Here is a 25,727-nt window from a genome sequence, read left to right as displayed (position 1 = left end):
GACAAACAATTACAACTCTTGAATGAAAGTGATACCGGTGCACCGGTATCGCAGAGGTCATGGGTTCAAATCCCGTACAGGCCTGAATTTTTTTCAGGCCTTATTTTCACTACTGCCTAAGTAGTGCACATTACTGCGAGGATCACTTTCATTCACGTCTTTATCCGCAGTTCAAATATATGACTTTCATATATTCTTAACCATTTAATTACAACTCTGATTACTCAAAAGACAACCAATCAAATAAACGTTTTTATGATACAGCTCGACAGAAGAAGAAGTTGTGACCCCCTCGGTCCCAGCTGAACTTGCACCCAAAGAGTCCAGTTCCCAAGATTCGTCGCATAATTTATTCCCGAACACCGTTTCGTCGCATGTTAGAGGAGACTTACAAGAGTTGCCCAAAAGAGAAACAAACCAGCTCAAAAATTTCAAAGATTTTATGCAGCATTTATTTCAAATTTCTTTCTAGCTCTGCTTAGATTAGCTGAGTAACTACTAAGATTACTACCAGCAAACATTTTTCATTCAGGCGTGACGGGTATGTAAGTAATTACAACAGCTTTTATTATGTAACTAAAGCTTCGCTCAAATGCTTTTTCCGGATGACAAAAGGCCATGCTTGCTTCAAAAACCTGAAAAGTGATTTGACTGAGAAGATATACCTCATCTGACCCTTTAACCTATGCATTGAATACACTAATTATTGGACGAAGATTTGTGTGTTTACTCAAAAACACAGGCGTCTCGAAAAGAGGTATTTGTTTCCCTCAAACCCGCAGTAACCAGTGATCCACCTGCAAACAATCACCATTCATCTAATGCACACTTGAACTTGCACGTGCATTCGATAATTTATTCATCACGTTTGACGACAAAAAGTTCAAAATCCTTGTTCAAAGCTACTCTACATTACCGAATAGACTATATTAGAGTACAGTACACGGTATAAAGACAGTTATGACAGAAAATGCTCCGGATGAAACTCAAAAAGGTCATCATGACATTGAAGAAAGCGAGAAAAAGAAGGAAGGCTGTTGCGCTGTCAATAAGGTTTACTTGGTTTCCAAAGGATTCTATTTCTTCTTCTTCTCTGCCCAGGGATCATTGTTACCCTATTTGGCCTTATTCTTTAAACAACTCGAGCTGCCTGCACGTCAAATTGGAGCAATTACAGGGATTAAACCTTACATCGCTTTCTTCTTCATTCCGTTTTGGGGATGCGTCGCTGATAGATTCAAGATAGGAAAGATAATGTTTGCTATCTCTATGATCGCTGTCATAGCAGGCATGGTCGCTTATGCTCTTGTTCCCATCAATATCTGTGAAACAGAGCCAACAGAAGCTCACAGTAAGCGAGCCCTCTCACAGGAGTCCAACAGAGCGACCTACTCATATAAACTTCACAGACGTTCCACCTGGTATGCATCATCACAATCCCCAGTTACCAAATCAACAACCAACATAGATACACAGTCAAGAGTCGTTGATATAGTGGAACCAAAAAAATCAAGATCAAAACGAACGGCTCTTTTCCTACGGAGACACTCCCACATACCTAATCTGATACAAAAAGTATCCCCGATAGGGTTAAACGAACAAATGGTAAAATTTAATCAGCTAACTGGCAGAGCAGCGCGACGAAAACGGAATAATTTTACGACCTCCTTGGACAGCGTTTCAGAAATGGCTGACGAGTCCCTAGAGGAAACGCCTTGGTCTCAGTCAGATATGATAGCCTTGCAAGACCAGAAATCCAACAAAACTCTATCCAGAAAAAATAAATTTATTTTTCTCTATCTGTTATTAGCAACAATTTTCACCACCCTATTGTCGTGTCCTAGTCTGACACTCGCGGACACAGCAACTGTGAACCTATTGAAACAGAATGGTGACACGCACAAGTATGGTAAGCAGCGAATGTGGGGTTCCGTTGGTTATGGATCCATGGCATTTCTAATTGGTGCCGCGGTCAGCAGAACCCACCTGTGTCCTTCTGGCAGCGCAAGAAGAAAGGATGTCAACTACTATCCATGTTTTGCCATGTATGTGGTGTTTAACATCATTGCTCTAGTGGTAGGATCGAGATTCGAATTTGGTAATAATGGTAAACCAAACAACAAAGAATCTGGTGGGGACCCGAAGAAAACAGAAGATAATGCTCTTCAAAGCCAAGAGACGACTGGAAGCGGTAACCGAGGCATAATAGCGGGACTCATGCTATTGACACGACCAAGACATGCAATGTTTTTAGTTACCGCGTTCTATGTCGGCATTACCATGGGTTTCATCCGGGTATTTCTATTTTGGCACCTGAAAGACCTGGGTGGCACTCAGATTCTCTTCAGTATCATGACGGCAATCAACTGCGTGGCTGAAGTGACACTTTATTTTCTTTCTACGAAGTTAATTTCCTTTCTTGGCACTGTAAGGGTGCTCTACCTGGGGTTGACATGCTATGCCATACGTTTATTCTACTACGCATTTGTTACCAATCCTTGGACTGTCCTCCCAGTTGAACTGCTGTCTGGCATTACCACCGCGGCTGTTTGGGCTGCCATGATGTCTTACGTGGGCACCCACTCTGTAGAAGGTGCCTCTGTGACTTTACAAGGTAGGTATTGTTAAGTTATAGAAGAGCTGCTCCATTTATCAAATTATTATTTTCAAATTTTCCTCTCACGGTGCAATTCAGTTCATTCGTTTCCTTGTGTATCCTTGCTAGGTATTTTGCATGGTGTCCATTGGGGTCTCGGTCATGGATCAGGAGAACTCATCGGCGGACTGCTCATAAGCAGCTTTGGTGCTCCCACTGCGTTTTCCATATTTGGATCGCTGTGCCTAATTTTAATGGGCGTTTATATTTTAGTAAACAATCTAACAAATAACTTAGAATGAATTGTACTTCACTGAAACAGCATCCTTAAATGAACCGGACATATTCGAAAACTATTAACAAATTCTCACCAAATGAGATTACCTTGATGTAAGCCACTTTAAACATTGCACAACATTTTCAGGCTTGATAGACAACAAATTGGCATCAAAGTTGATGAATTCTGTTATTTTATAACATTTCATTGGGCCAAAAATGATCACGGCATTGTAGTTTCGTCTTTACAAAAGTTTTCTTAATTTGAAATTATTTTAAGATTAGAAATAGTAGCTATTGAATTGAATTGGATTTCGAGATTTTGTTGTTTCCTTTCTTATCAAAATTTTCCCGCCAATTCGTGAAAATAAAGTCTCGATAACTATGCTTTTAAGCCGCTCGGAAAGTTAAGTTACAATGGATTGTGGTGACGATGAGGTATCAAGAGAAAATTTTAAAACTTTTGTGAGTTTAATTCGCTAAGTTAAGTCGCTATTAAGAAATGAACTACTTGTCTCTCCGGAAAGCATCAGTCCTAAACCTACGGGTTCAATTAAAATTCCGAGAACTATTCACAAGTTTTCCGCTCTGAAATAGACATTGGTAGTCTCTCCGTAGAGCTGAAATCCTGAACTTACGGGTTCAATTTTTTAAAAACTGAAGCTATAAATACGTGTGAGCGCATTGTGATAAACTAAAGCTGCCCTGATGTACCGGTCCATAAGATTCTGTAACCTTACCTGATTGCGGAGGCAAAACAGTTCCTAAAGCTGTGATTAAAGGACTTTAAATCCTGTGAAAATCGCTCTGATATTGAAGTCAAGGATCATATGCTCGATTTTAACACAGTTGTTGATTTTGTCACAAAAACGAATCAGAAAGTTAAAAGCGATCTGATACACTGACTGGACTCAAGAAAGTATGTTATGAAAAGTTTTTCAAATTGGCGTCGATATAAATAATTACTAGTTAAAACGATTTCAGCTAAATGATGGCCAAGCATGATTAGATTTTTGTAATGATGTGAAATAGAAACGCTTAAATCGTAATTGTTACTAAATCTTGACTTATAAAACAACAAGGTTGACGCATCATTTCAGGAAGCTCCTTTAGACACCTTAAATGTTGTTTCTTTCGGAAACGTTGCTGTTTGTTTGTTTTTCTGTTTTTGTTTGTATGATCGTTTTAAGGTTGATGGCCTTAATAATTTTGAAAATGACCTTTCCATCCCACGCCTTCCCCTCCGCTGGTTCATTCCTAGTTCTACCTCAAAAATTTCTACATTTTCAGTATAGCTGAAACGTATTTATAAAGGAAGAATTTGGTGGAAATCTTGAGTCAAATCCTAACTCAAATCAAATCGTTATCCTCTTGACCTGCCAGTTCCGTTTACTCACGGTATTGACTTGTTCCTCACCTATTTGAACAGTCATCACTATGTTGAAGAGTACGGCTGATCTCGTTTCATGGCAGGAAATAACGCATGCTTTACATGTGCACACGCAGTAAAGGGTTGTTAGGATTACTCTTAAAGGAATTATTGATAGGGTGCATTTCAATCCAGTGTCGAAAAACCAAACCCAAAGAAATCGTACAAGCAACCAGTGAGAAGAACCGAAAATCAGGAGCTGGTGAGAACTCGAGGTAAAAATAAGAAAAGTGTCTCAAACGTAAGAAATCGTGTGTGAGCCAGGAACTAAAGATTTTAGTTTTGTATCTGATTGGTTGAGAAGATGACGTAACTTATCTAGACCAAATTTACAATTTTTAGTAAAGATAGAACCATGGAATTGCCGGTCATTTTTAAACATCCTATCCAAATTTTCTATAAAAACCTTTCCATTATTTGTCTACCTCCTCATACTTACATGTTCTTACATGTAATGAAAGAAAAGGTTCTATGCCTCTAATTGCATATTGATTAACGGCTGTTTTCAGCGTAGACTACGTCCCAGTTTAAATTCTTAAGCGAAAAGCCACGTATTTCTAAAAGAAATGTTGGGAAATATGGTGGATGGAGACTACGTAGCAATGAAAATGAAACCGCATCGAGAGGAATGCCTAAATTAAATACATTTTTAGCTTAAGATGTTTCTTCTCTAGTTCTCTGATTGGCTAACCCGATCAGCGTGAAAGCCCTGCTCAATTACGCAATTACAAGTTTCCAAAAACTTCTCTCAATTTGCCTAGCTTTCCACTCTGTTTAGGAAATTTGTAGAACTGTTACGCCTAGCTACATAGTTACAATAAATGTGGGGAATAAGATTATTTCGGGCCACTTTCGCCATTAAAGAAGTACCAACTTTTAATACTTTTGAAAGTGCCCTACTTTTAATTATGTATGGTGTTTCTATGGATACACAAGCAAATATGTAACACGCGTTGTGATTTTCAGCTCATTCTCCGCTGACAATTTATCCCAAGATCGTTTTACAAGCTGTAATATTCAAGAGAATGCAGGGTAAGTATTTTTGGCTTTCTCACTCCTAACTAAACTTATGGGTAAGCGGGGTTTTACTACATACACATAACATACAACTCGGCAAAATTCCTTAATGTCCACATGATGTTCAGCTTTACACTCGACAACGATAATACGAGAACATCGTCAAGTTACTGAAGATAGTGGATTGTGAGAAAACATCATGTCTCTTGTGTGTTTTAGTTCTGACGAGATAAGAGATAAACTTTGGCGGGAAGCACTTCCAATTGACAGAGTATTTCTCGTTTTTGCTGCTACCTGCACTTTTAGTGACGCAGTGGTGAATACTCTTACTCAATATCAATCTTGACAGGATAAACACAGGTGCAACCCCGCGGAAGCTGTCAACTGCCACCTGCAGTCCTAACGCTTGTTCGAAATGAGACCAGCAATTACCGAGACAATCCAACTCAAACGCTATTCTGTTCGTCTAAATATCAGAAAACGTAGGAATCAGCCCAGGAATTAATTGGCTTAGTAAGTATATTTCTGTTTTTTTCACCCAGTTTACCGGTTGGATTCTCAACGGCTCTCGAGCTCTTGTTAAATGAAATTCAGATAAAAAAGCAATAAGTTTAAGTAAGAAAGTTTGGACTGGAGAGACACCTTCCGTTTGGTTAGGATAAGACTCTTAACATTTAGTAAAGTTAATAACCAAAATATCAATTATATAATTTCGTATACTGTTGTTTGGGAATGAAGGTTTAATAAGCTGGGGCTCAAGGGTTTCCGTTATGTGAAGCTGGTGTCAGGACAGGTTACTGGAAGGTACCGTTTCAGTCTCAGTAATTAGTAACTGAATAAGTATGTGAATGATATAAAGTTATTAAGATCTTGAGTTATATGTCATATATTTCACTCTTTACTAGCAAGGTTTGGGCCCTTCTTTTTACAGACAACTAAAATATGTTAAATGAAGGTGATGATATTTCCTGTAACTCAGAAATCAAAGTAATATGTTCGATTATGATTTTTCTTGACCGTAGCACACACAAAAAATTGAGGCTCCATAATGGGTATTCTGGCCATTTCTTTCGCTGATCGTGAGCTAAACTGTGATATGCTAGCCAAAATGAAGGCTTATTTGACTCGCTGCTGGAATACCCTTCGAACTTTTATGAGGATGCTCCACCCATCCGTATAAATCCTTGCCGCTTTTTATACTACTTTTGGCTATCATTTGAGTTTGTTACAGCAGATTCAACAGTTTTGATTTCCGTCACATTTTGTATTTGTGAAATCATTACCATTTCCACATACAGTAAGAGGGTATCCTTAAGGATAACGACTAACAATGTAATGATCAGTCCGGTTCGTTGCGATTAATCAGCGAGCTGATGCAATGTTGAGATACTGACCTCGCGCCCTGCCCGAAAAAACGTTCCAGAGAGTTATTTCATTTCTTTCTTTGCAGAACTCACCCTCGAGGGTTTAACATTCCTTCTCGGCTACTTAGCCACACAATTGAATTCCACAGCTGCCTACAAATTGAGAAGTACCCGATGGAACGAGAATCCAATAAATGTTCGGCTAGACAGTGGTGGCGTTTGGACCAGATGCTGCGATAACTCCTTCCTCGTACTAAAGAGGAGGGACGGCGGGAGAGGCGGAGAGTAAGTTGCACAAGTAAGTTGCACAAGTAAGTTGCACAAGTAAGTTGCACAAGTAAGTTGCACAAGTAAGTTGCACAAGTAAGTTGCACAAGTAAGTTGCACAAGTAAGTTGCACAAGTAAGTTGCACAAGTAAGTTGCACAAGTAAGTTGCACTTCGTCTAGTGGAACGCCCCAGGGAAGGGAAGGAACAGATTCACTAAGCACGAACGAGGAGAAGCCTAAAATAAGGACCAGGTTTGGAACAGAGTAATGGTGGATATCTCTAATCTAGGACAAAGTACTTTTAATTATCTCTGAGGTGGTTAGGTTTGCAAACGTGTATGAAGTAAGTCGCTGCAAACTAGTAGAAACTTAAATTTTCCGATATAAATCCATATGAGACTAGCAAACCCTATAGAGTTTAATATGCATCCCACATGCACACTAGGCCAGTTTCAGATCGTTATTAACGGTAAAATCAAGTACGATTCTGTGTTCAAAAATTCTTAAGTAACGTAAGTTTTTCTTTCCCATAAGCCATAATCACACTCTTCTCTATTGCTGGTTGTTTTCCTCGCAGAGCTCGGCTGCAAGCTGCCAGTCAAGGCCACCCAGTTTATTTCATGAAAATGCCAAATAAAGAGAGTATCAGCTCTTGTCACCCAGATGAAGAATCTAAACAACACAGCGACAAATTCCTTCGCTACAATTGCTTGAACCAGAAATATATTGTTCCAAAGATGTTTTATTTCTTTTACTTTGCTGGACTTGGCGCCATACTGCCATTTTTGCCCTTGTTCTATAAACAATTAGGTCTCCCGGCCAAACAGGCCGGAATCATCTCCGGTATTCAACCATTCATATCGTTCGTATTTACCCCAATGTGGGGAGCGTTATCGGACAAGACCAAGAGGGGAAAACTGGTATTCGTAATTTCGTTCATTGCTTTAGTAGCTGTTGGAATAGCTTTTCTGCTAACTCCAATGCCAACATGCAAACACAAAATGAGAGGAGACATTCATCGGGAATCAACATCTGCGAGAAATCAGACTTTTATTAAAAACATGTATCAGTTGATAACAGAATCGCAGAATCTTTATCGATGGTCAATGGGAAGGGAAGAACAGAATGATTTTCTTGTACTCAGTCACGAGCAAGCTGGTCGCCAGAACAAATTCGATGTATTTTTATACCTGCTGTTAGTCAGTTTATTTGGTACACTATTCTCGTGCCCAGGCCTTGCTCTTGGTGATGCTGCTGCTGTTTGCCTCTTGCGGAGTAACAACGATATACATCAGTATGGAAAACAGAAAAGATGGGCCTCAATAGGGTGGGGTTTGGCTGCGTTTAGTTTCGGTGCAATGGTGAGTGACAAATATTTGTGTCCGTTGGTACCTGGACAAAAAAGAACTATTGACTACAGTTTATGTTTTTATGGCTCCATTTCATTGAAGCTTTTAGCTCTTTTTTCCGGGCTTCGGCTTGATTTCGGTTTAAACGGTACAGACAGTAGTGATGACACGGTAAGGGAAAAGCACATTGGTGTTATGGCAGCGTTAGAAGCAGTGAGTCGTCCTCGTTACTTGGCATTCTTTGTAATTGTTCTTTACAGTGGAATGACTTTTGGCATGATCATGGGATTCCTTTTTTGGCACTTGGAAGACTGTTCTTCCCCACAGATTATGTTTAGCATAATACCTGTTGTGAGATGTATTACAGACGTCATAGTGTACTCAGTGTCCCCTCACGTTATAACTAAAATAGGTGTGCATAATTTGCTATACCTTGTGTTGGCGTCTTATGTAGTGCGATTGACAAGTTATGTACTCATTACCAATCCGTGGTGTTACCTTGCCCTTGAAGTTTTGTCAGGATTAACTTCTGCAGGAGGCTGGGCAGGATTTGTGACGTATATTGCATATAACTCCGTGGAAGGAGCCCCTGCCACTTTACAAGGTGAAAACTTGCATTTCTGACCCCTGAGTTATGTGTTTTAAGAAGTACGTACACTTTTAGAGCTAAAATATATACCAGTGACCTGTCTTGATAAAAATATATACCAGTAGCCTGCCTTGATAAAGAGCGATTCTGGCAGTACCAGTAAAGAGGGGCATAAACAAAATAGTTGTCCGTTTATAAAACCTGCGAGGAAATGCAAAATGAAGCAAAGTATGGTTTAACTTGGTTTTGACGTGAAGCGACGTTCTCTTCTTTACAAGTCTGTTGTTCCATTTTAAACCAGTCATAAACTACATCTGTTGATGGACATTTCTAATTCTTCAGTAAATTTGAATTGTTGTTTAAAAAACAAGGACTTTAGACGAACGACCTATGGAAGCTTTCTATTCTCAATTCACGGAGGCCATGTTGCTTTTCTCAACAGGTATGCTCCACGGTGTGTATCATGGAGTAGGTCATGGACTAGGGCGAGTAATAGGAGGTTTTCTCTTCAGTAGCTATGGAGCTCAAGTAACATTCTCTATATTTGGTGGCCTCGGGTTAATTATGCTATTGATGTTTGGGTCAGTTAACAAAATATTCGAAGATAAACCAAATGATCAAAGTTAATTAAAACATCATGTGGATGCTGTGCGTTCACTATGTATATTTTGGTCGCTTTCGTTTTTTTAATGTTTTTACGCAACTTACATACACAAGTTTGCAGAAAGCTCAAATATGTTGTCTTACAAAGACAATTTAGGCAGAAATACTCGCATTGGAAGTTTTAGTTTTAACCAGCTGATTATCTAACGAGGAAAAATTTTGCTTACGCCAAAGTCAGCAACCGGATGACCAATTAAATATTTTGTTATTGTTGCTGTTACTATTGGAAAATATTTGATCAACCAATTTTACTCTGAAAAGTACAACAGTAAACCGACTTTAAAATTATAACACATAATTGTATGCCGGGAAGAATCCCAGAAATAAAAATGGAGCGAGATAAACGAATATATCTTATGTTTTTGATTTGATCTTGTTTAAAAAAACAAATATTATAAGGATACAAAAGCTTATAAGAGCGTACAAAAGAAACAAAGTCTTCATTTCTGCGAATTGTACAAGAAATCCTCCTATAAACCCACCAGATGCGAAACCAAGTCCCATGTAAACTCCATTTAGAATTCCTTGAACTGTGTTTGGTGCTCCGGGATGCAACCCAACGTAAGAAACACACGATGACCAGAATGCTGCGGTGGTAATTCCTTGGAGTAATTCCGCAGGTAAAACTGCCCAGGGACTTTTCACGAAGTAGAAGTAAATAAAGCGAATAGAGTAGCAAAATAACGCGACATAGATAACATTGATGTGTCCAAGAAAACCGAGCAGCTTGTCCGTCACAAAAAACACACACACTTCTGCCGCACAGTTTAGCCCGTTCATCACGCTGAATAATAACTGTCCTCCCCCTAATTCGTGAAGATACCAAAATAGAAACGTTTCTATAAATCCCGTAGCTGAACCGCAAAAAAACGCGATGAACATGACAAAACAGAATTGAGGATTACGAAAAACCTTGAGCCCTTGGAGAATTTTTGGAGTTTTTGAGCCACCTGTGACATTTACTTCTTGCTCATCTTTGATAAAAGGCTGATCAAACTGAAATTGAGTTGCGCATACAAACGCCACACTCATTGCCACCGCATAAACGTAAAAACAAGGCATGTAGTTGATGACAGTCTCACCACAACGATTCGTGCGATAATTCGCGCTGACAGCAGCTCCGACAGAAAATCCTCCAATGCCCCAACCCAGAGATCCCCAGAGTCTTACTCGACCATACTTATGAGATTCACCGTTAAGATTTTGAAGCGTTACAGTATCTGCAAATGCTTGGGCTGGAGCTGCAATCGCCGTACCAATTACAGTTACAAGTAACAAGAATAGAAATTCCTTGGAGTCACATTCAACGTACTCATTCTCTGTTGCTATTGCGTTTGAAAAATCTTGAGGAGGCTTTGTAGCTGAAGGCTCTAATGATGCCACTTCCAGCTGATCTTTCCAGCCGTCATTGATCCTCAGGGCTTCCACTTCTTTGCCGTGGTTGTGTAAAGTAACGTTATAAACAGTCTTCAGATCTTTAAATGTTATAGGTAAGAACGGTACAGTTGTGTCAAGATACGGCGACACTCTGGAAAAAAAATCGTGTTTTCTTGTTTGCTGACGAGTAACAGTGTTTGAATCGGAAAAGTTCCCAGTAAATTTAAGTGAGAATGTGCGACTGTTCGGCAATGAAATTTCTCTGTCATCACCATCGTTATAATCATTGTACTTGCTGTTGTTATTGTTGTAAAGTTTACACCACTGAGGTTCATCAGTAGTTGGAACTAATGACAATAAGAAATTTGACACTAACCAACCTAATACCGACATCAGAAATATAACCTTGCTTTTGCAAAACCTATCTGCGCATGCGCCCCACAGAGGAGTTACGCAAAACTGAATCAGTGGACGGATACCAATAAGGATTCCGTTTTGATGGGAAGATAATCTCAGCTGTTTGAAATAAACTGGTAGGTACGGAAACAGTGCCCCAATAGCCACGTAAAATGACGTGTAAAATGCTTTTGAGAGCCAAAGTCCTTTATCCATGCCAGGAAGAAAACTTTTCTTGCTACTTACTCTTGCTGCACTCATCCGCCATGAATTTCAAAGGTTTCCTAGATTGTATTATTTACCTCGAGAGCTCAGTCTAACAAATTAGAACTGAATGAATCCGTGGACGTCGTAAATGGTTTCTTGCCTTGAATCTCAAGAGCGCTCTTCGATACTGGTTCAGATGATGAAGAGACCCTACTGTGTCTTATTTTAACATATAACTTCGATTATAGCTTTCCTTCATTTCTGATTACGGATGAGAATCCATCCAAAATCACAGCTTACAGACGAGAACAGTTCATTCCTTTGCGGAGACATCCAACAATTGCGTGTAATACTGTTTTAAATTGTCGACTGGTACTTGGTAACGCATGACAGAGTTTGATTACTAGAGAGAACCTGACATAGATTGTTCAAAGTACCTGACAAATCGTGTTTAAGGATTATGGCTGCTAAAATCCTGGTGATGTTAAAAACGGTAAAGAAATCTCCATCGACACATGATTTCGCTTCATATCTTCGCACTGTACGTTAATTTATGACCATTCTGGAGGGTTACTTCACGAATCCCTGAACAGAATCGCCACATCATGGCCATATCGATTCGTTTTTATCAGTAAACTGAGTTTTTAAGAAAGTGGAGGAAATCTTACGCAAATTTATATGTCTCTAGAATGGATAGGTGATATTTGATGTTATTTCACTACGCAGAATCATAACGTGGGGAAAAAACAACATCCTAAAAAATGAACTTTGTTCTCAAAAAATAAATCTACTTAGGTTTCATTGATTTGTCGTTCGAGGACAAATAAGATTACACTTTGATAATGTACGGACAATGACAGATGGCACACTTTTCAGTAGGAAAAAAGGTTTAATTGTATTAAATGTCCGTATGAAGTGTTTACACATCTAATTCTTAACGTCGTAAAGTTACTCACCGTTGAAGTACTTAATATGGCCATAAAAGGAATGGTACGAGTAATTTATCGATAATTGAGAGCTATCAAGCTAACACTGAATATATCAATAAAATAATTTTAAAAAATAAAAATGAAAATTATTGTTTTATGTACTTTGAGGTTAAAAAAATGTAAAAATACAAAACACTGGAAATACTACCAAGGGCAAAATGTTTTCTCGCCCTATGTTTATGTTATTAACAAACACCACGAGTTGCCTAAATTGCCTTAGAAAAACATTTCTCATCCTCTTGTCAGATATATATCAACGTAGGTACGGTTTTAAGCACTGGTATACTATCTCAGCCATCTTGTCATAGCCATAAGCGGTAGGATGAAGATGATCATTCCACAAAAGAGCTTGGGTTTGAGGCGGAAGCGAATGTCTCGGAAACTTAGCAGCCAAATCACACAGCACTACATTTCCTTGAGATCTAAGCGCATACTTTCGCAAGTCTTCGTTTAGTCTATTACGCATAACCCACAAGGTCTTAAAACTAGGCCAAGCTTCGTAAGCCGTTTCCGGAATGGTTAAAAGGAGGGTTCGCGCACCGTACCGGTGTGCAGTTTCATGGAGCATTTCAATATCACGTGTAATTCGTGGCTGCCACACGTTAATTAGCTGAGTCATAAATGAATCATCGTCTCCAAAATTCTTAACATGTGCTACGTCATTAGTTCCACCCAGAATGATTACCCAATCAAATCGTGAGCTGTTTCCCAATACTTGTGGTAAGCGCTTGGTCATGCTGCCATGTGCCATTTCACGCACTTTTCCACTCGTTTTGACGTAATACTTCAGTCTACCATCAGAATTCAGTAGTTGACTGAGTCGTTGACTGTAGGGGTGGAAATTTCGCCCGTGGTTGAAAAAGCCACTAGTCAAACTATCTCCAAAACATAAAATGTTTCGCGAGTAAGGATCTGACCTTCGAGGAGAAAAAGATATCGGAGAGGATGCTGGTAAAGACCCTGGTGACTGAACAGATGAAGGTTCTGACTGAGAGACAGATGGAGGTCCTACTGGGGAAATCTGTGAATTTTCATGTGGGGGAAAGAACTGCTCCATCGTTGGACGAAATGATGATCGGTCAATGTCCGGTTCTCTAAGGGTTGGAGGTAGTTGGGTTGTAAGAGTAGGCGTTAGTGGTGTATATGGTGACTGGGGTGGAATCGTCGTTATCACAGTAGTCTTCAACGGAACAGCAGTTGATTTCGGCTTGGACTTCAATGGAGGTTTCGGAATAAAACTTGTTGTTTTTGCAAGAATTGTGCTGCTCAGGCTATTTGAATCTAAGTTGCCTATGCCTAACTTTGATAAAATATTCGTCAAACTTGTCCTGACCATTATTTTCTTGGGTTTAGGAGATGTTCGTTTTGGTGGAAATGATGGCTCTTTTGTCTTATGCTTCGATTTGATTCCTTGTGCCTGCTTTGTTTTTTTTTTGCCAGCCCTCTGAAGCAGGAGTGGCAAAATGCGTTTCACGATGTCTCGCATGCTTTTTTCCCCTAATGAATTCTTCGCTGGGGTGGTAATCTTACTCGTTGGTATAGGCTTTTTTGTCGTCGTCTTTTCTGTTGTTGTGCTCTGTGTTGGTTTAGTCTTTACCTCAGTGGCCTCTGATTCCCCGACGTCGTGATCAGCGTTGATGATTTTAGCTACTACTGCAGGAAGTACTTTGGCCAACAGCCTTTGAATGTTGAACTTACTATCCTTTTGGCGATTTTTTGGTTGTCCTGCTGGGTCTCCATCCCTCTCATTGTGTTTGGTTACATTATTTTCTTTTGCATGATTTATCTTTGATGTCGAGTTATCACTTCTGATGGAGTTGTTGTCTACATTTCTATTTTGCGTAAGAACAGCTTCAAGAGAATCAAAAACACCATCGCTATTTGTTTTGTTTTCCTTTTTCCTCTCATACGTCCTAGCAAGTTTAAGAACTCGTAAAAGCTTTCCATAGAATAGTTTATCGGGATTTTGAACGTGTTCTTCGCCTCTCTTGGATGAAAGCTTGTTCTTTTTCATTTCCAAACCACCCTTCACTTTCCTGTTATGTTTCTTCTTCTTTCCACCGTGTCTTTTCTCTGATTTACGTTTCAGGTGGTGATTTTTTTTGTGCACTCTATGATGATGTATTTTCCACTTTGTCTCTACTTTGTGGTACTCTCTTGGCTTTTTGATGGAGTTGCGAGTCTTATTTGATCTGAAGCTTTTCTTTTTGCTGTGTTGCCACGACTTTACTCTCTTTTTCTTTTTTTTGTGACCACGCTTCGAAGATGAAGAGCTTAATTTGAATTTTCTCTCATCCTCTTTCTCCACTTTACGAAGAAATTCTTGGGATAAACCCCAAACCTTGGTTTCTTTCTCTTTGGTAGGCAGAAGGTTCATGGCATGCGCATAAGAAGGGTCACAAATACGCACGTTATATCGTGGAATTTCTATTTCATTGGAAACTGTTTTCTGAATGTGGATAACACCTTTAGTCACGTACCACCTTTTACTGCACAGCTGAGCATATTTGACGGAAAACGTCCGTTGATGGTTTCTATGCCTTACTCTCAACCTTACAGGTCGACATGCGAGTAATGTGTGCAAATACTGCTTTTTGTGACCCACAGCCCTTGCAATTTTCACGGTTCCGCGAGTTACAAAAGTATCAATAACATTACACGTTTTAACGCGATGCCTACTAATATGCCATTTACCTCGAATTTCGTCACTAAGAGAATGATGCTTTCTGTACCGATGGTATTGCTTGAAATCCAAAATTTTCCCATGCCGCTCATGTGTGACGTGGTGTCCGTCTAACCCTTTTGAATGACGATGAATTGCACGATCCTTCTTTCTGAAATGATAATGCGAATGCCTTGAGTGACCGGTCTGCACAGTTATCTGTGGATGTGAAATATTTGTCCTTCTATACTTGTTTGATGTGTCTTGACGTCTCTTATGTTGTGCTTTCTTTTCCAATCCATGATAAGTGTGATAAACCTCAATTTCCGATGAAGTGTGCACTCGTCTTGATGCAAGGATATGTGATCTATGACGCACTCCTCTAATTGTCGAACCATTATGACGACCCTTACCCAATTTTCGTGTGCCATAACGCTCCTTGGTTTGCTTTCCCGCTTTCCTCTCAACTTCAATTTTATGATGTCTTGGTGAGGAAGCTTTACTCGAGGCTCTGTTGCTTTCCTCTTCAATATCCTGAATTTCTTCGAATTCCGAGTGTTTTCTGAAAGGGTGACTCTGTTTCCTTTTCTTATGTCTTCTGTTTTTTCTTCGAGGCTTCTTCCTCCCTTCCCCGGTATGACTTGATTGTCGTGGTGATAAACTGACTTTTCTAGAACTTCCTTTAAGGAAGGAAATGAGAGGGGATGGAGTAGTTTCTGCTCCAACGAAATTACTCATGAAGGGGCTCTCTCCATAATAACCGTTGCTGAAGGAACTTCTGGTCATAGAATTCTTGTTTGAAGGAAAGTAATAGGGGGTTATGTAGGAGACATTAGGTTCCACAGGATATGACGACACGGCTGGCTTATCATTTGAAATTCCGACGGAATTGCTGCTATATGGAAGTGGGCGGGAAACCTTGGTTTCAATTGGATAATTTTGATTTTCCATCACACCCGCCGGTATTGGAGGCCGAGAATAAAGATAATAAGCTTTCGGATAACGAACTGTAGGTAGAATTGGATTAAAAACAGCGGGGTATTGTTCTGATGGGTAATTTAACGCTGGCTGAATACTATTGAATGCTCCTTGGTAATAGTTATTGAAGCGTTTTGTCGCCCTCGCTGGAGAAGGCAAAGTTGGTAAAAGGTTCCTGAGCGCAACATTCCCTCCAATTAAAGGATCGTCATTGTTGGTAACAGATGTAATTTTTTCATGCTCGTTATTTGGTGAAGGAAAATAAATTGGAGACGAAGGCCTCTGTTGCGGAGCCTCGTTTTGCGAGGGGTGAAGTTTCTTTACATTTTGATGAAAATGTTCCGTTATGCTTTCTGTTGTCATCCAAGGATGAGCTGCGGGATAGCCCGTGAGGGCATGCGGCGTGGGACCTAACTTAGTTGTTGATGTAGAGTTACTCGAACCAGGCCTCCGTGTGGAGCGAGAGTGAGCGCTAACGATTTTCCAAATCGCGTACAAGAATGTCAAAATAAACAAAGAAAAAACGGCATAAAATGCCACAGATCCATATCCTCGGTGACAAGACACTAACGAGCTAAATTTCTCTGCACAGTTAAGGCCATCACTGACTTCTTGCACTCCTGACCGCGCATTCAAATTGTGAATTCGTTTCCACCAGTAACTGTTTGGTACTGAACGGGACGCAGTGTTTCTAGGCCCGGATGTCCGATTTCCCTGCTCTCCAACCATTGACAGCTACATTGAATTCACTGCGAGGCAGAAAGAGAAAAGTTTTAAGATAATGAATATTGCCAAACTCAAATAGGCATCTATCTGATGTTAGTTTGAAGGCTTAGTGACAATGCTTGCGTTATAATAAAACGAAACCGTCTATAACACTGCGAATTGCACGACTTGCTGGAAACCAATGTGGGAGGTGTTTGAGGTACATTAGACAACATATCCAGAATAAACTGTACGATTTCTGAGTAATGCACTGGTTCGTATTTTGGAAAATAGCTATCAGAAGTGTCTTTAAGCTGAGAGGTTGCAAAAGGCATTGTTGGAATTAAAGGGTGGAAATTCTTTCAAGCACTACATAGGACAAAAGCATCCCAGCTATTCACTTCAGATCTACTAGAGCGAAACAAGAAGTCCATTTGTATGATCTCTTTGCTTTAATAGACAAACAAGTTGGTTAAACATTCATTCGACCGCAACAGGTGTGTAAATTGTGAAACTAACACGACTGCTTGTTCAAGCAAGTGGCATGAACCAATAACCTGACAAAGACAGAGCACATTTGTGATCAAAGCGACGAAGGAACACAAAACAAGGTAGGAAACTTTGCCGTGGAATTTGAACGATCCTCGGTGAAAAGAAATTATACTTACTCTAAACCAGCCAACGTACTCAGAGAAGCCTTTTGGGCGTACCCGTTCTGCTAAGATGATAAGTTGTTGACCTTCATAAACCGTCAAATTTTACGCTATTCCTTGAATAGGCAAATTAAATTGCCTTTGCTTCTCGCTGACGCCGATTTCTCTGGATCTCAACCAAGAATCTTACTGGTATTTTAAAACCAAGACGAAGAACTTGCTGCGACACATGAGGACGAGCTTCGGCAGAGGATTTTCAGAGAAAAACTACTATACTAAAATGGAAATGATGTGCGACAAAAATTGTCAAAAATGAGGTCATATCGTCGTTTGGGAGTTTCTGAGATTCGTCTTTTAAGCCCAGTGTTTTCCTTCATAAATTTATGGTAAGAATTCTATTACACTAATCTCTTTTGATTTCTTTTCTACTTGTTTGTATTTTTTGAAAATCAAGCTATAACAATCACAGAGACTATTTACGAAATGGCGAAGACTAAACAAAAGGAACGTATATCGATACAATTAAAAAATGGAGCTTCTGAAACATCTCCTGTAAATTCAACTTTGTTATAAAATTCATTTTGCGTAAAATTTATTGTATGTCAGTCCCACTTTGATATGTAGAAGTACAGTGGCTCTCACGGAACTGCAAACGAGACATACGTGGCTAGGACTAAAGTGCTTTTTCTTTAAATATAATCACTAAATAACGTCATGCACTAAGCCAAAGGAAACGCCATATTTCATAAAAAAAAAAACTCCACCCATTATAACACACAATTATGTTTGACGGGTTTTGTTGGTACGTTGAGTTAATGGAAAGAATGTTTCAAGATGATTGGATGAATACATTGATTCAAATATCTGTAGTAAAACAACAATAATGAAGACAGTATGGGGACTAAAAACGGTAAGAATTCATGATGGGAAAAATGTGATGACGCACTCGGCAAAACTGTGTAAGCTTCGTCCTGAGGAACTTTTTGAAAATAGATCAATCCGCCTGGAAAAGTGAAATAACGACCCCCTCGATGGTAACAGATATACAGGTGTAAAAGTACGACTGGGAAAGCGCAGATTAAGAAAGAAACGAGCCAGAGAAGCGTAATTTTACGTCTGCTCTTTTGACTTTCGCCCTTGTTCGCATTGCGCCGCGCCGCCCGAGAAAGTTTAGATAAGCGTCTCAAACAAACTGTTTAACCAAGCCTTAAAGTAGTAAATGAGTTCTCAGTAATCGGACCCTTCTTTTGGCGCAAAGATTTATGGGATCGCCGGGGGGTCAAACTCTGCAAGTCGCTAGAACCAAAATAATGGCGAAAGCTTATTTCGACGTCCAAATCCACGATTTTGGAGAGAGATCAACCAATCATGTTAGTCGATGTTGATATGATGGAACCGTAAGTTTTCGTTTAAAATAACTACGAAATATGTTTTAAAATATACCGATAAACTTGTGGCCCGGTTGTTAAAAGATTGGATAACGCTATCCACTGGATAAAACTCTACCAGGTGGATAACGCTAAACGTTTAGCTATCACTTATCAGCCGCATAGCGATTTATCCGTTGCATAGCGTTATACGCCCTTTATACAACTGGGCTATGTCCTTGTGTGAGGTTTATTGCAGAATCATGATCGTGTAATGATCTTTAAATATTACAAAGTTAGCCATTTATCGCTGGGAAATAACTCAATAACCTCTTTTTTGCGCAAACGCAAGAATCTGTTAACTGGCAACTCGCTTCTTACCTTACATATGCATACCTCAATACCTCTTAGCAGTAATCTGTTTAAGAATAGACTGAGAAAACTTTATCTGAAGGAAAATTACGGGGGCTGCGTGGTTCAATTTACGCGTCATAATCACATAGCGATCGCTATCATGACGTCATAAAACAATGATGACCAACCAATCCAGTAATTGATTTTTCTGATGCATTGGAAATCTGTTTTGATAATTGAACTGCATGCAATTTAACCTTGTTTGGTAAGTAGACCTCTTATTATCATTTGAAGTTTGAAGAGAGTTGATCGTTTTTATTCAACAAATAAAGAAGCCGTGACTGTGCTCTGTCCTGTTGCAAAGCACACAGCTAGTGGATAGAGCTTGAAGAAGGAAACATAGGACGTCGTCGAGTGTTTCTCCCTACTTCTTGAGTGCCAGGTTCCCAGGTTCTTCCTCGTCAAAATTGTTCAACAATGCGATTGTTTGAATAGGACCAAAGCTGTCAAAAATGTCAAACCATCAAAGTTCACGATCTGCGATACAGTCAAACCTATATAAAGCGAAAAACGGCAAGGTGACCCCTAAATGCAGGTTGACCGCTTAACATAAGTTCCACAGATAAAGGGATGAAAATTCAGGAATAAAAAACGCCATTTTATCATGCTTATGCCATAATTGATCTTAACATACAACCATTAGCTGTGACTGATGTGGACTTCCACCCAACGCATCGGGAAGGATATCAGAGCAAGCTGAGCAAGCTTTTAGTTTTCACTCGAAGGGCGGACAGTGTAATTTCTGAGGCTTGTTTCGCTGCAATGACCGGAGCCGCAATGGATGAAGGCATGATCGCAATCGCTCAGACACCATCATGATTTCTAAGTTATGCCGGTTTGGTTATATTTTTCATCATGAGTGTTTTGTTCTGTTTTGTTTTTGAACACTAGACTATATATATCATACGAATGTTAGCTGTGATTGAGTTTCATTACCGTACGCAAGCTTACAATCAAACTGAGCGTCAAAACCATTAAAACTCGGACTGTCGATTTCGTTTTCTCTTTGGTGATTTTCGTCTCTGCTCACGTTATAATAACGTCAATTACGGCGCCTAGCATGTTTAAAAACTTTTGTTTGGTTCCTCTGTTCCTACTTGCCAGCTCGCGAAATTTCATTTTCAATTAACGAAAAAAAGTTAGAGAGAAGTCCGGAAAACGGACGGACAAGGTACAAATTGGCAAATGGTGTGACAGCTTCAGCTCAGCTCCGTTTTTTGTACTGTGATAAAATACGCCCTTTCAACAAATTTCAGCTCGCTTTTTATCGGAACTTTATCATAAATAGATTAATTATTTTTTTGCGGCATTTTACCATTCAAAGAGTTTATACATTGGTGGGGGTATATCAAGATAGTTTGGTTCTATCAACTGAGTTGATAATGTAAATTGGCCACTGCAAAAGCTAACATTTCGAACATTTGCCCTTTACCATTCGCCCTGGGGAACGGCCAATGCTCGAAACGTCAGCTCTAGAAACTCTTTACGGTGGCCAGTTTACATCGTAAACTCAGTTGAAGAAACTCAAAAAAGAAAATTGTTTGTTTTAAAGAAAAGACGGACTTAGAAAAAGCGTCAGTTTTTTAGACTGCTCTGATCACGCCAACATCAGTTACCTTTCTTATCATTCCATATCAACTAGAGCAGTACATTTGTCCAGTTATACGACGCTCTCGACAAATATCTAATCTATCTGAAAAAGCAAGTTCCCTCTTGTGAGCCAGTGCCAAAATGTAAATGGTTTAAAGTCAAGTAAAGCTGTCTCCCTAGTAATCAATAACTAAGTTTGGCAGTGGAAGAAATGTGATTTGCGAAAGGACGCCAATCTTATTGTAAAGCAACAGTCCAGCTCTATCTATCACATGACTCGGAGAGTAGACAGTAACAGCACATTTACTTTTAACATGGTAATGCTTTGTTAAAGAGCAATTAAACTTTTAACATGGGGGAAAGTCATCATTTTTTCTTCGGTCTTCTACGCCGGAGTGTGAATTACGCATCAGAAATGGGGAAAATATTGTTCGCTCTCATTCTCTCGCGGATAGTTTCACTTTGCTTTCGCTTTAAGGTCGCTTGAACACGCTAAAAACCAAATGACACCTATACTTCAGGTCGATGAAATGTTCATCGTTGTTTTGCATAATCATTGAGCAACTGAAGCACTGTCTTTTAAATTCACCTGTGCTCTTACAGGGTTAGTTTTGGTTTAATTCATGTCATTTCAGTGGACCCTTAGTAACCGTGAAACAAATGAAAATTTCAAAAATAAGCCAAAGGGAACGATAAAATAAAAACTAAAAAAAAACGGAAATAAAAGGGGAACAAACTCGGAGCGTTACAGTTGAATTTTTCTTTTGTTTGTTTACAAGAAATCAACTGACGCTTAAGTTTCCAAACAATTGCTGAATAAATGTCAATTACGGGCAGAGCGGAGTGTTTCTTCGTAACAAAGTGAAGTGACGCTTTCAGCTGGTACCTGTGAAGTGAGAAAAATGAACAGGTTGTTTGACTTTGTCTTTGAGCAGCTGTAAAATGATGATCGGGAAAGTAAGATTGGAGCAGCAGTTTAAACAAGAGGAGGAGAGGAGTACAGAAGAAACGATTTCAGAAGATCAAAAAATTAAAAGGGAAAGTACAGCAATTGAAATAGAGAGCGAGGAAGAGTTGTACGGATTGGCTCTCATACTCCGTAACACAGAAGACGCCGCCAAAAAGAGCCGTGATTTGACAGGGATACCAGATAAAGAGCGGTCTGATGATCATGAAAGCATTAGAGGAGAGAAAACAAATGGACCGTCTGAAAACAAAGAGAAAGGCTGTTTAAGATGTTGTCAAAATATTAACAGAAGCCTCATTATTTACAAAAGTTTTTACTTCTTTTTCTTTTCGGCTGTGGGCTCTTTATTTCCTTATCTCGCAGTGTTTTATAAACAGCTATGGCTTTCCGCCCATGAAACAGGAATACTGATCGGAATCAGACCATTGATTCAGCTTTTCGGAACGCCTATGTGGGGAGTCATCGCAGATACATACAAGAAAAGCAAAGTGATCTTTGTGGTGTCACTAGTTGCATGGTTGGTATCGAACTATTCCTTGTCTCTCGTATCTCCTGTTTTTCATTTGGGCGTTTGCAATGATAACGCTACCTTAACAATCATCCAAGAAATTATGAAAGAAATGAAAAACAGAACGATCTCACAGAAGAATAACACAACTCATCATAAACATTCCACGCATAAACCCTCCATACCTCTTTCAGCAAACTCTGGAAATTCTAGTAATCATTGGTTTGAGATAGTAAGAAAAGAGAGGGCAAAACATCCTTCGAAGCGAAACGCAGGTCAACCATTAAAGTATACACTTCAAAACAAAGTAAACAAAGTGCTTCAGGTAAATTATCATGTAAACATTTTGTACGATTTGATGGAAAAAACCGACAGTACTTTGGTTTCTAAAAGAGGAATCAAACAGATACATCGATTTTTAGACAGATCAACACTCCATACAAGTAGCCCCCCGATAGTGAACAAGTCAATGGTTCGTAAGCGAAGTGTTTATAAAGGAAGATTTCTTCATGCGTCACTCAACGATAATCAAAGAGGGAGCAATAACAAACGTCTAATCACAATAGGACAGTGCTTCAAATTGGGCAGTGATGAACAAAGGTTACGCCGAGCCAGCTTGGATAAAAGCGCACTGATGTCCAGACCAGATATCTTAACACTTTTCATGAATTCAAGTAGTATCAACGAGGACGGGGTTTTCATTCAATTTTACAGCGGATGGATGGAAAGAGTTTTCGACTCCCTGAACATGGCTGGGGAGTATCCATGGCCTCTGGACACAGTGGCGGACTATGAGTCGACACAGGAGGCACATGAGTGGCTAAATCCACATGATCATGACTTGTTTACCATCCTGTTTGTTATCACAGCTACTGGTACACTGATTGCTGCTCCAGCTATTACCTTAGCTGACACTGCCACACTGCAGAAGCTTGGTGAGTATATTGAAGTTGTCGATATTCAAAAATTTTCTTGATTATTTCTTTTGGAAACATACGTAAACTTTGTTGTGATACCTTATTTTACTTCTAAGTAGATTTTTTGGGTAAAGCAATGAAATACGTTATTGATATCACAAAACTACTGATAACATGTATATGTAATAGTGGTGGTACTAGTGGTAGTAGTAGTAGTCATAGTAGTAGTAGTAGTGATCGTGATTGATCGTGATCGTGACCGTTATTATGATTGTATGTTTTCCTTCGTAAGGTAACAGGCCAGAGGACTACGGCAAGCAGCGTTTATGGGGAGCGTTTGGCTGGGGACTAGCAGCCTTTATTGTTGGATCAAGTCTAAGCACAGTTGAGGAACTGAGTAACTGTAACAATCCTTTGAGTATAGATTACCTGCCATGCTTTTACGCTTTTGCGTGTCTAATGGGCGTGGCTGTCTTGATTGGTGCTTTGTTTGAGTTTGACGAAAAAGAGTTACACGAAAGTAGCATCTGGCAAGGGCTTGCATTGTTGTGTGACTGTCAATATATATACTTCATCTTCACAATTCTGTTCTGTGGAAGTGCACTGGGCTTTATAGAAACTTTCTTGTTTTGGCATTTGCAAGATTTAGGCGGTACACAGTTCTTGTTCAGTACCATCACTGCCATCCACTGTATTTCTGAGGTGGCAGTTTACAGTTTTTCTGGTACGTTCATCAAATGGCTAGGGCATCACCGGGTTTTGTACGTTGGACTTTCATGCTATATAATCAGATTTTTTGGCTATGCCCTTATAACAAACAGCTGGGTGGTACTACCTTTTGAGATCCTTCACGGCTTGTCCACAGCAGCCGTATGGTCAGCGGCCGTCGTCTTCGTGGGACTCATTCCCGGGGCGCCTGCAACAATGCAGGGAATTCTTGGTGGTGTGCACTGGGGTCTGGGTAATGGTGGTGGAGGAGTGCTCGGTGGATTATTAATCACTTACGCTGGTGCTACCACCTCTTTCCTCATATTTGGAGTAATCAGCATAGTAGACTTGAGTTTATTCATACTTTTGAACAACATGGAATTTTTCAACTGTTTTGAGTGGTCCAAAGGGAGTGGTACACAATCAGAGTATAGTCCAGTAGAAGATGAAGCCTATAAAAATGAAAAACTAGAACCAGATTATGACGATCTTTACTGAACATTTTATTTTGCAGTTCTCTGAGCTGAGTTTGTTCAAATGTACCAAGATGAATATCATTTACTACATTATCACAAAGCATTTGATCCAAAATGAAATAAGCTTAGATTGAATTAACACTAGCGTAATAGAAAGCAGTAAACTGTACTGAAAATTTTCCATGAACAAGCTTTACTCTTGGTGTAGTCTCGAACAAAACGACCATAATCGTTTTAGAGCTTTCATTTTGATAAATTTTGATTAGTTGACATGTTTTGCATTTTGAATACATTGTAATCCTACACGGGAAAACATGTAATAACGCAAGAATAGCACGAGAACGCAAGTCAGGGTACAGCGTGTTAACTATTACTCGCCCCAGAAGTCTTAAAAACCATGTAATCTCCTATCGTTATCTTTTCGATGAAAGAATGGTACCGAAATGTGGGCAAAGAATCTGAGTTTGCTGGAAGGAACTATGGTAGATTCTGTTACTGTAAATGTTCGAACCGATAAGCTGTTCTTCTTGCTCACACCTAACGCGGATGAATTAAGAACTGCGAGTCAGATTAGCGGTATGAATAGTTGGACTTGGTTCCTATAGTTACAATAATCTAAAACTTCCTTCACCTCTCCGACTGTTGTAAGCAGCGGCCTCCTGCTGACAATGACCAAACAGACGATGGACTAAATTGACATCCTACACATTAAGCTACAATGGTTAGAACAAAAAGCGCTCCCAAAAAGAGTAAACTCCTATCTGCGTAAAATTCGAATAGAAACTTAGCTAAGTTAAAAAAATAACCCAGTGCTACTCAGGAAAACCACAGAAACACACACCCACGCTACGGCTTTGTGGCCCAATCCACTCCCTTGGAATTAGTTCAGGGGACCTCAGGAGCACACTATCTGATAGCCATGTCCCTGCAGACCACTGTGATGACTCACATTGCACAGTCAAACAACTGCCACAAAGTAGTTCATGTACTAGTCATCATAAAAAAGACAGCAGGAGGTGGTCCGAAATATCGACCACACGACAACGCGAACAATTATTTCGAGCATACCAGCATGGAAAAACATGTGGGGATATCATATCCCAATTGTTTTCTTCGTTCACGGATAGGCAAACTATCAATACTAACAAAGAATTTATTTTCGAAGACATGTCAAATTATAATGTTCCCCATGGAGTTAACCCCGAAATTCGCCTTTTCTATTTCCAACAGACAACGATGAGTTGTCTGTTGCAATAGTGCAG

The 25,727-nt window shown here is 39.6% G+C and overlaps 5 protein-coding genes across 9 annotated transcripts; 3 read left to right on the top strand and 2 right to left on the bottom strand.

Annotated features, from left to right (window-relative positions):
* The first annotated feature begins 817 nt into the window (after positions 1 to 817).
* On the top strand, positions 818 to 4,013 carry LOC113666557 (major facilitator superfamily domain-containing protein 6). Its single transcript, XM_027182353.2, has 2 exons — positions 818 to 2,614; positions 2,726 to 4,013. The coding sequence occupies exons 1-2, from the start codon at positions 961 to 963 to the stop codon at positions 2,896 to 2,898; spliced, it is 1,827 nt and encodes a 608-aa protein (XP_027038154.2). The 5' UTR covers positions 818 to 960; the 3' UTR covers positions 2,899 to 4,013.
* Positions 4,014 to 4,376: 363 nt separating this feature from the next.
* LOC113666537 (major facilitator superfamily domain-containing protein 6) lies at positions 4,377 to 9,892 on the top strand. 5 transcript variants are annotated; one of them, XM_089182500.1, is made up of 6 exons: positions 4,377 to 4,516; positions 5,268 to 5,333; positions 5,668 to 5,831; positions 6,769 to 6,980; positions 7,528 to 8,903; positions 9,331 to 9,565. In XM_089182500.1, exons 5-6 carry the CDS (start codon positions 7,571 to 7,573, stop codon positions 9,513 to 9,515), a joined length of 1,518 nt encoding a protein of 505 aa, XP_089038626.1. In that variant the 5' UTR covers positions 4,377 to 4,516; positions 5,268 to 5,333; positions 5,668 to 5,831; positions 6,769 to 6,980; positions 7,528 to 7,570; the 3' UTR covers positions 9,516 to 9,565. The 5 variants fall into 5 exon arrangements, with proteins under 5 accessions (XP_089038626.1, XP_089038630.1, XP_089038631.1 ...); XM_089182504.1 differs by lacking the exon at positions 4,377 to 4,516 and having other exon boundaries at positions 5,195 to 5,333; positions 9,331 to 9,892; XM_089182505.1 differs by lacking the exons at positions 4,377 to 4,516; positions 5,268 to 5,333; positions 5,668 to 5,831 and having other exon boundaries at positions 6,700 to 6,967.
* On the bottom strand, positions 9,890 to 11,896 carry LOC113666536 (major facilitator superfamily domain-containing protein 6-A). Its single transcript, XM_089182499.1, has one exon. It carries the CDS (start codon positions 11,583 to 11,585, stop codon positions 9,906 to 9,908), a length of 1,680 nt encoding a protein of 559 aa, XP_089038625.1. The 5' UTR covers positions 11,586 to 11,896; the 3' UTR covers positions 9,890 to 9,905.
* Positions 11,897 to 12,400: 504 nt separating this feature from the next.
* Positions 12,401 to 17,793, bottom strand: LOC113666532 (uncharacterized). The gene is made up of 2 exons (XM_027182321.2): positions 17,534 to 17,793; positions 12,401 to 16,909 (listed from the first exon to the last, which is right to left on the bottom strand). The coding sequence occupies exon 2, from the start codon at positions 16,887 to 16,889 to the stop codon at positions 12,774 to 12,776; it is 4,116 nt and encodes a 1,371-aa protein (XP_027038122.2). The 5' UTR covers positions 16,890 to 16,909; positions 17,534 to 17,793; the 3' UTR covers positions 12,401 to 12,773.
* A 3,905-nt stretch (positions 17,794 to 21,698) lies between these two features.
* LOC113666534 (major facilitator superfamily domain-containing protein 6) lies at positions 21,699 to 25,042 on the top strand. The gene is made up of 2 exons (XM_027182324.2): positions 21,699 to 23,299; positions 23,574 to 25,042. The coding sequence occupies exons 1-2, from the start codon at positions 21,832 to 21,834 to the stop codon at positions 24,485 to 24,487; spliced, it is 2,382 nt and encodes a 793-aa protein (XP_027038125.2). The 5' UTR covers positions 21,699 to 21,831; the 3' UTR covers positions 24,488 to 25,042.
* The last annotated feature ends 685 nt before the right edge of the window (positions 25,043 to 25,727 follow it).

The sequence above is a fragment of the Pocillopora damicornis genome, chromosome 9 (genome assembly GCF_964200805.1).
Source record: "Pocillopora damicornis chromosome 9, jaPocDami1.2, whole genome shotgun sequence".
Taxonomy (NCBI): Eukaryota; Metazoa; Cnidaria; class Anthozoa; order Scleractinia; family Pocilloporidae; genus Pocillopora; species Pocillopora damicornis.
This window is presented reverse-complemented; position numbering and strand designations above follow the sequence as displayed.

Bases quoted from the DNA above. Each gene is read 5' to 3' on its own strand.
- LOC113666557 (XM_027182353.2), top strand. From the start codon at position 961: ATGACAGAAAATGCTCCGGATGAAACTCAAAAAGGTCATCATGACATT. The intron at 2,615-2,725 runs GTAGGTATTGTT...TATCCTTGCTAG, and splicing joins TGCCTCTGTGACTTTACAAG to GTATTTTGCATGGTGTCCAT.
- LOC113666537 (XM_089182504.1), top strand. From the start codon at position 7,571: ATGAAAATGCCAAATAAAGAGAGTATCAGCTCTTGTCACCCAGATGAA. The intron at 8,904-9,330 runs GTGAAAACTTGC...TTTTCTCAACAG, and splicing joins AGCCCCTGCCACTTTACAAG to GTATGCTCCACGGTGTGTAT.
- LOC113666536 (XM_089182499.1), bottom strand. From the start codon at position 11,585: ATGAGTGCAGCAAGAGTAAGTAGCAAGAAAAGTTTTCTTCCTGGCATG.
- LOC113666532 (XM_027182321.2), bottom strand. From the start codon at position 16,889: ATGGTTGGAGAGCAGGGAAATCGGACATCCGGGCCTAGAAACACTGCG.
- LOC113666534 (XM_027182324.2), top strand. From the start codon at position 21,832: ATGATGATCGGGAAAGTAAGATTGGAGCAGCAGTTTAAACAAGAGGAG. The intron at 23,300-23,573 runs GTGAGTATATTG...TTCCTTCGTAAG, and splicing joins TGCCACACTGCAGAAGCTTG to GTAACAGGCCAGAGGACTAC.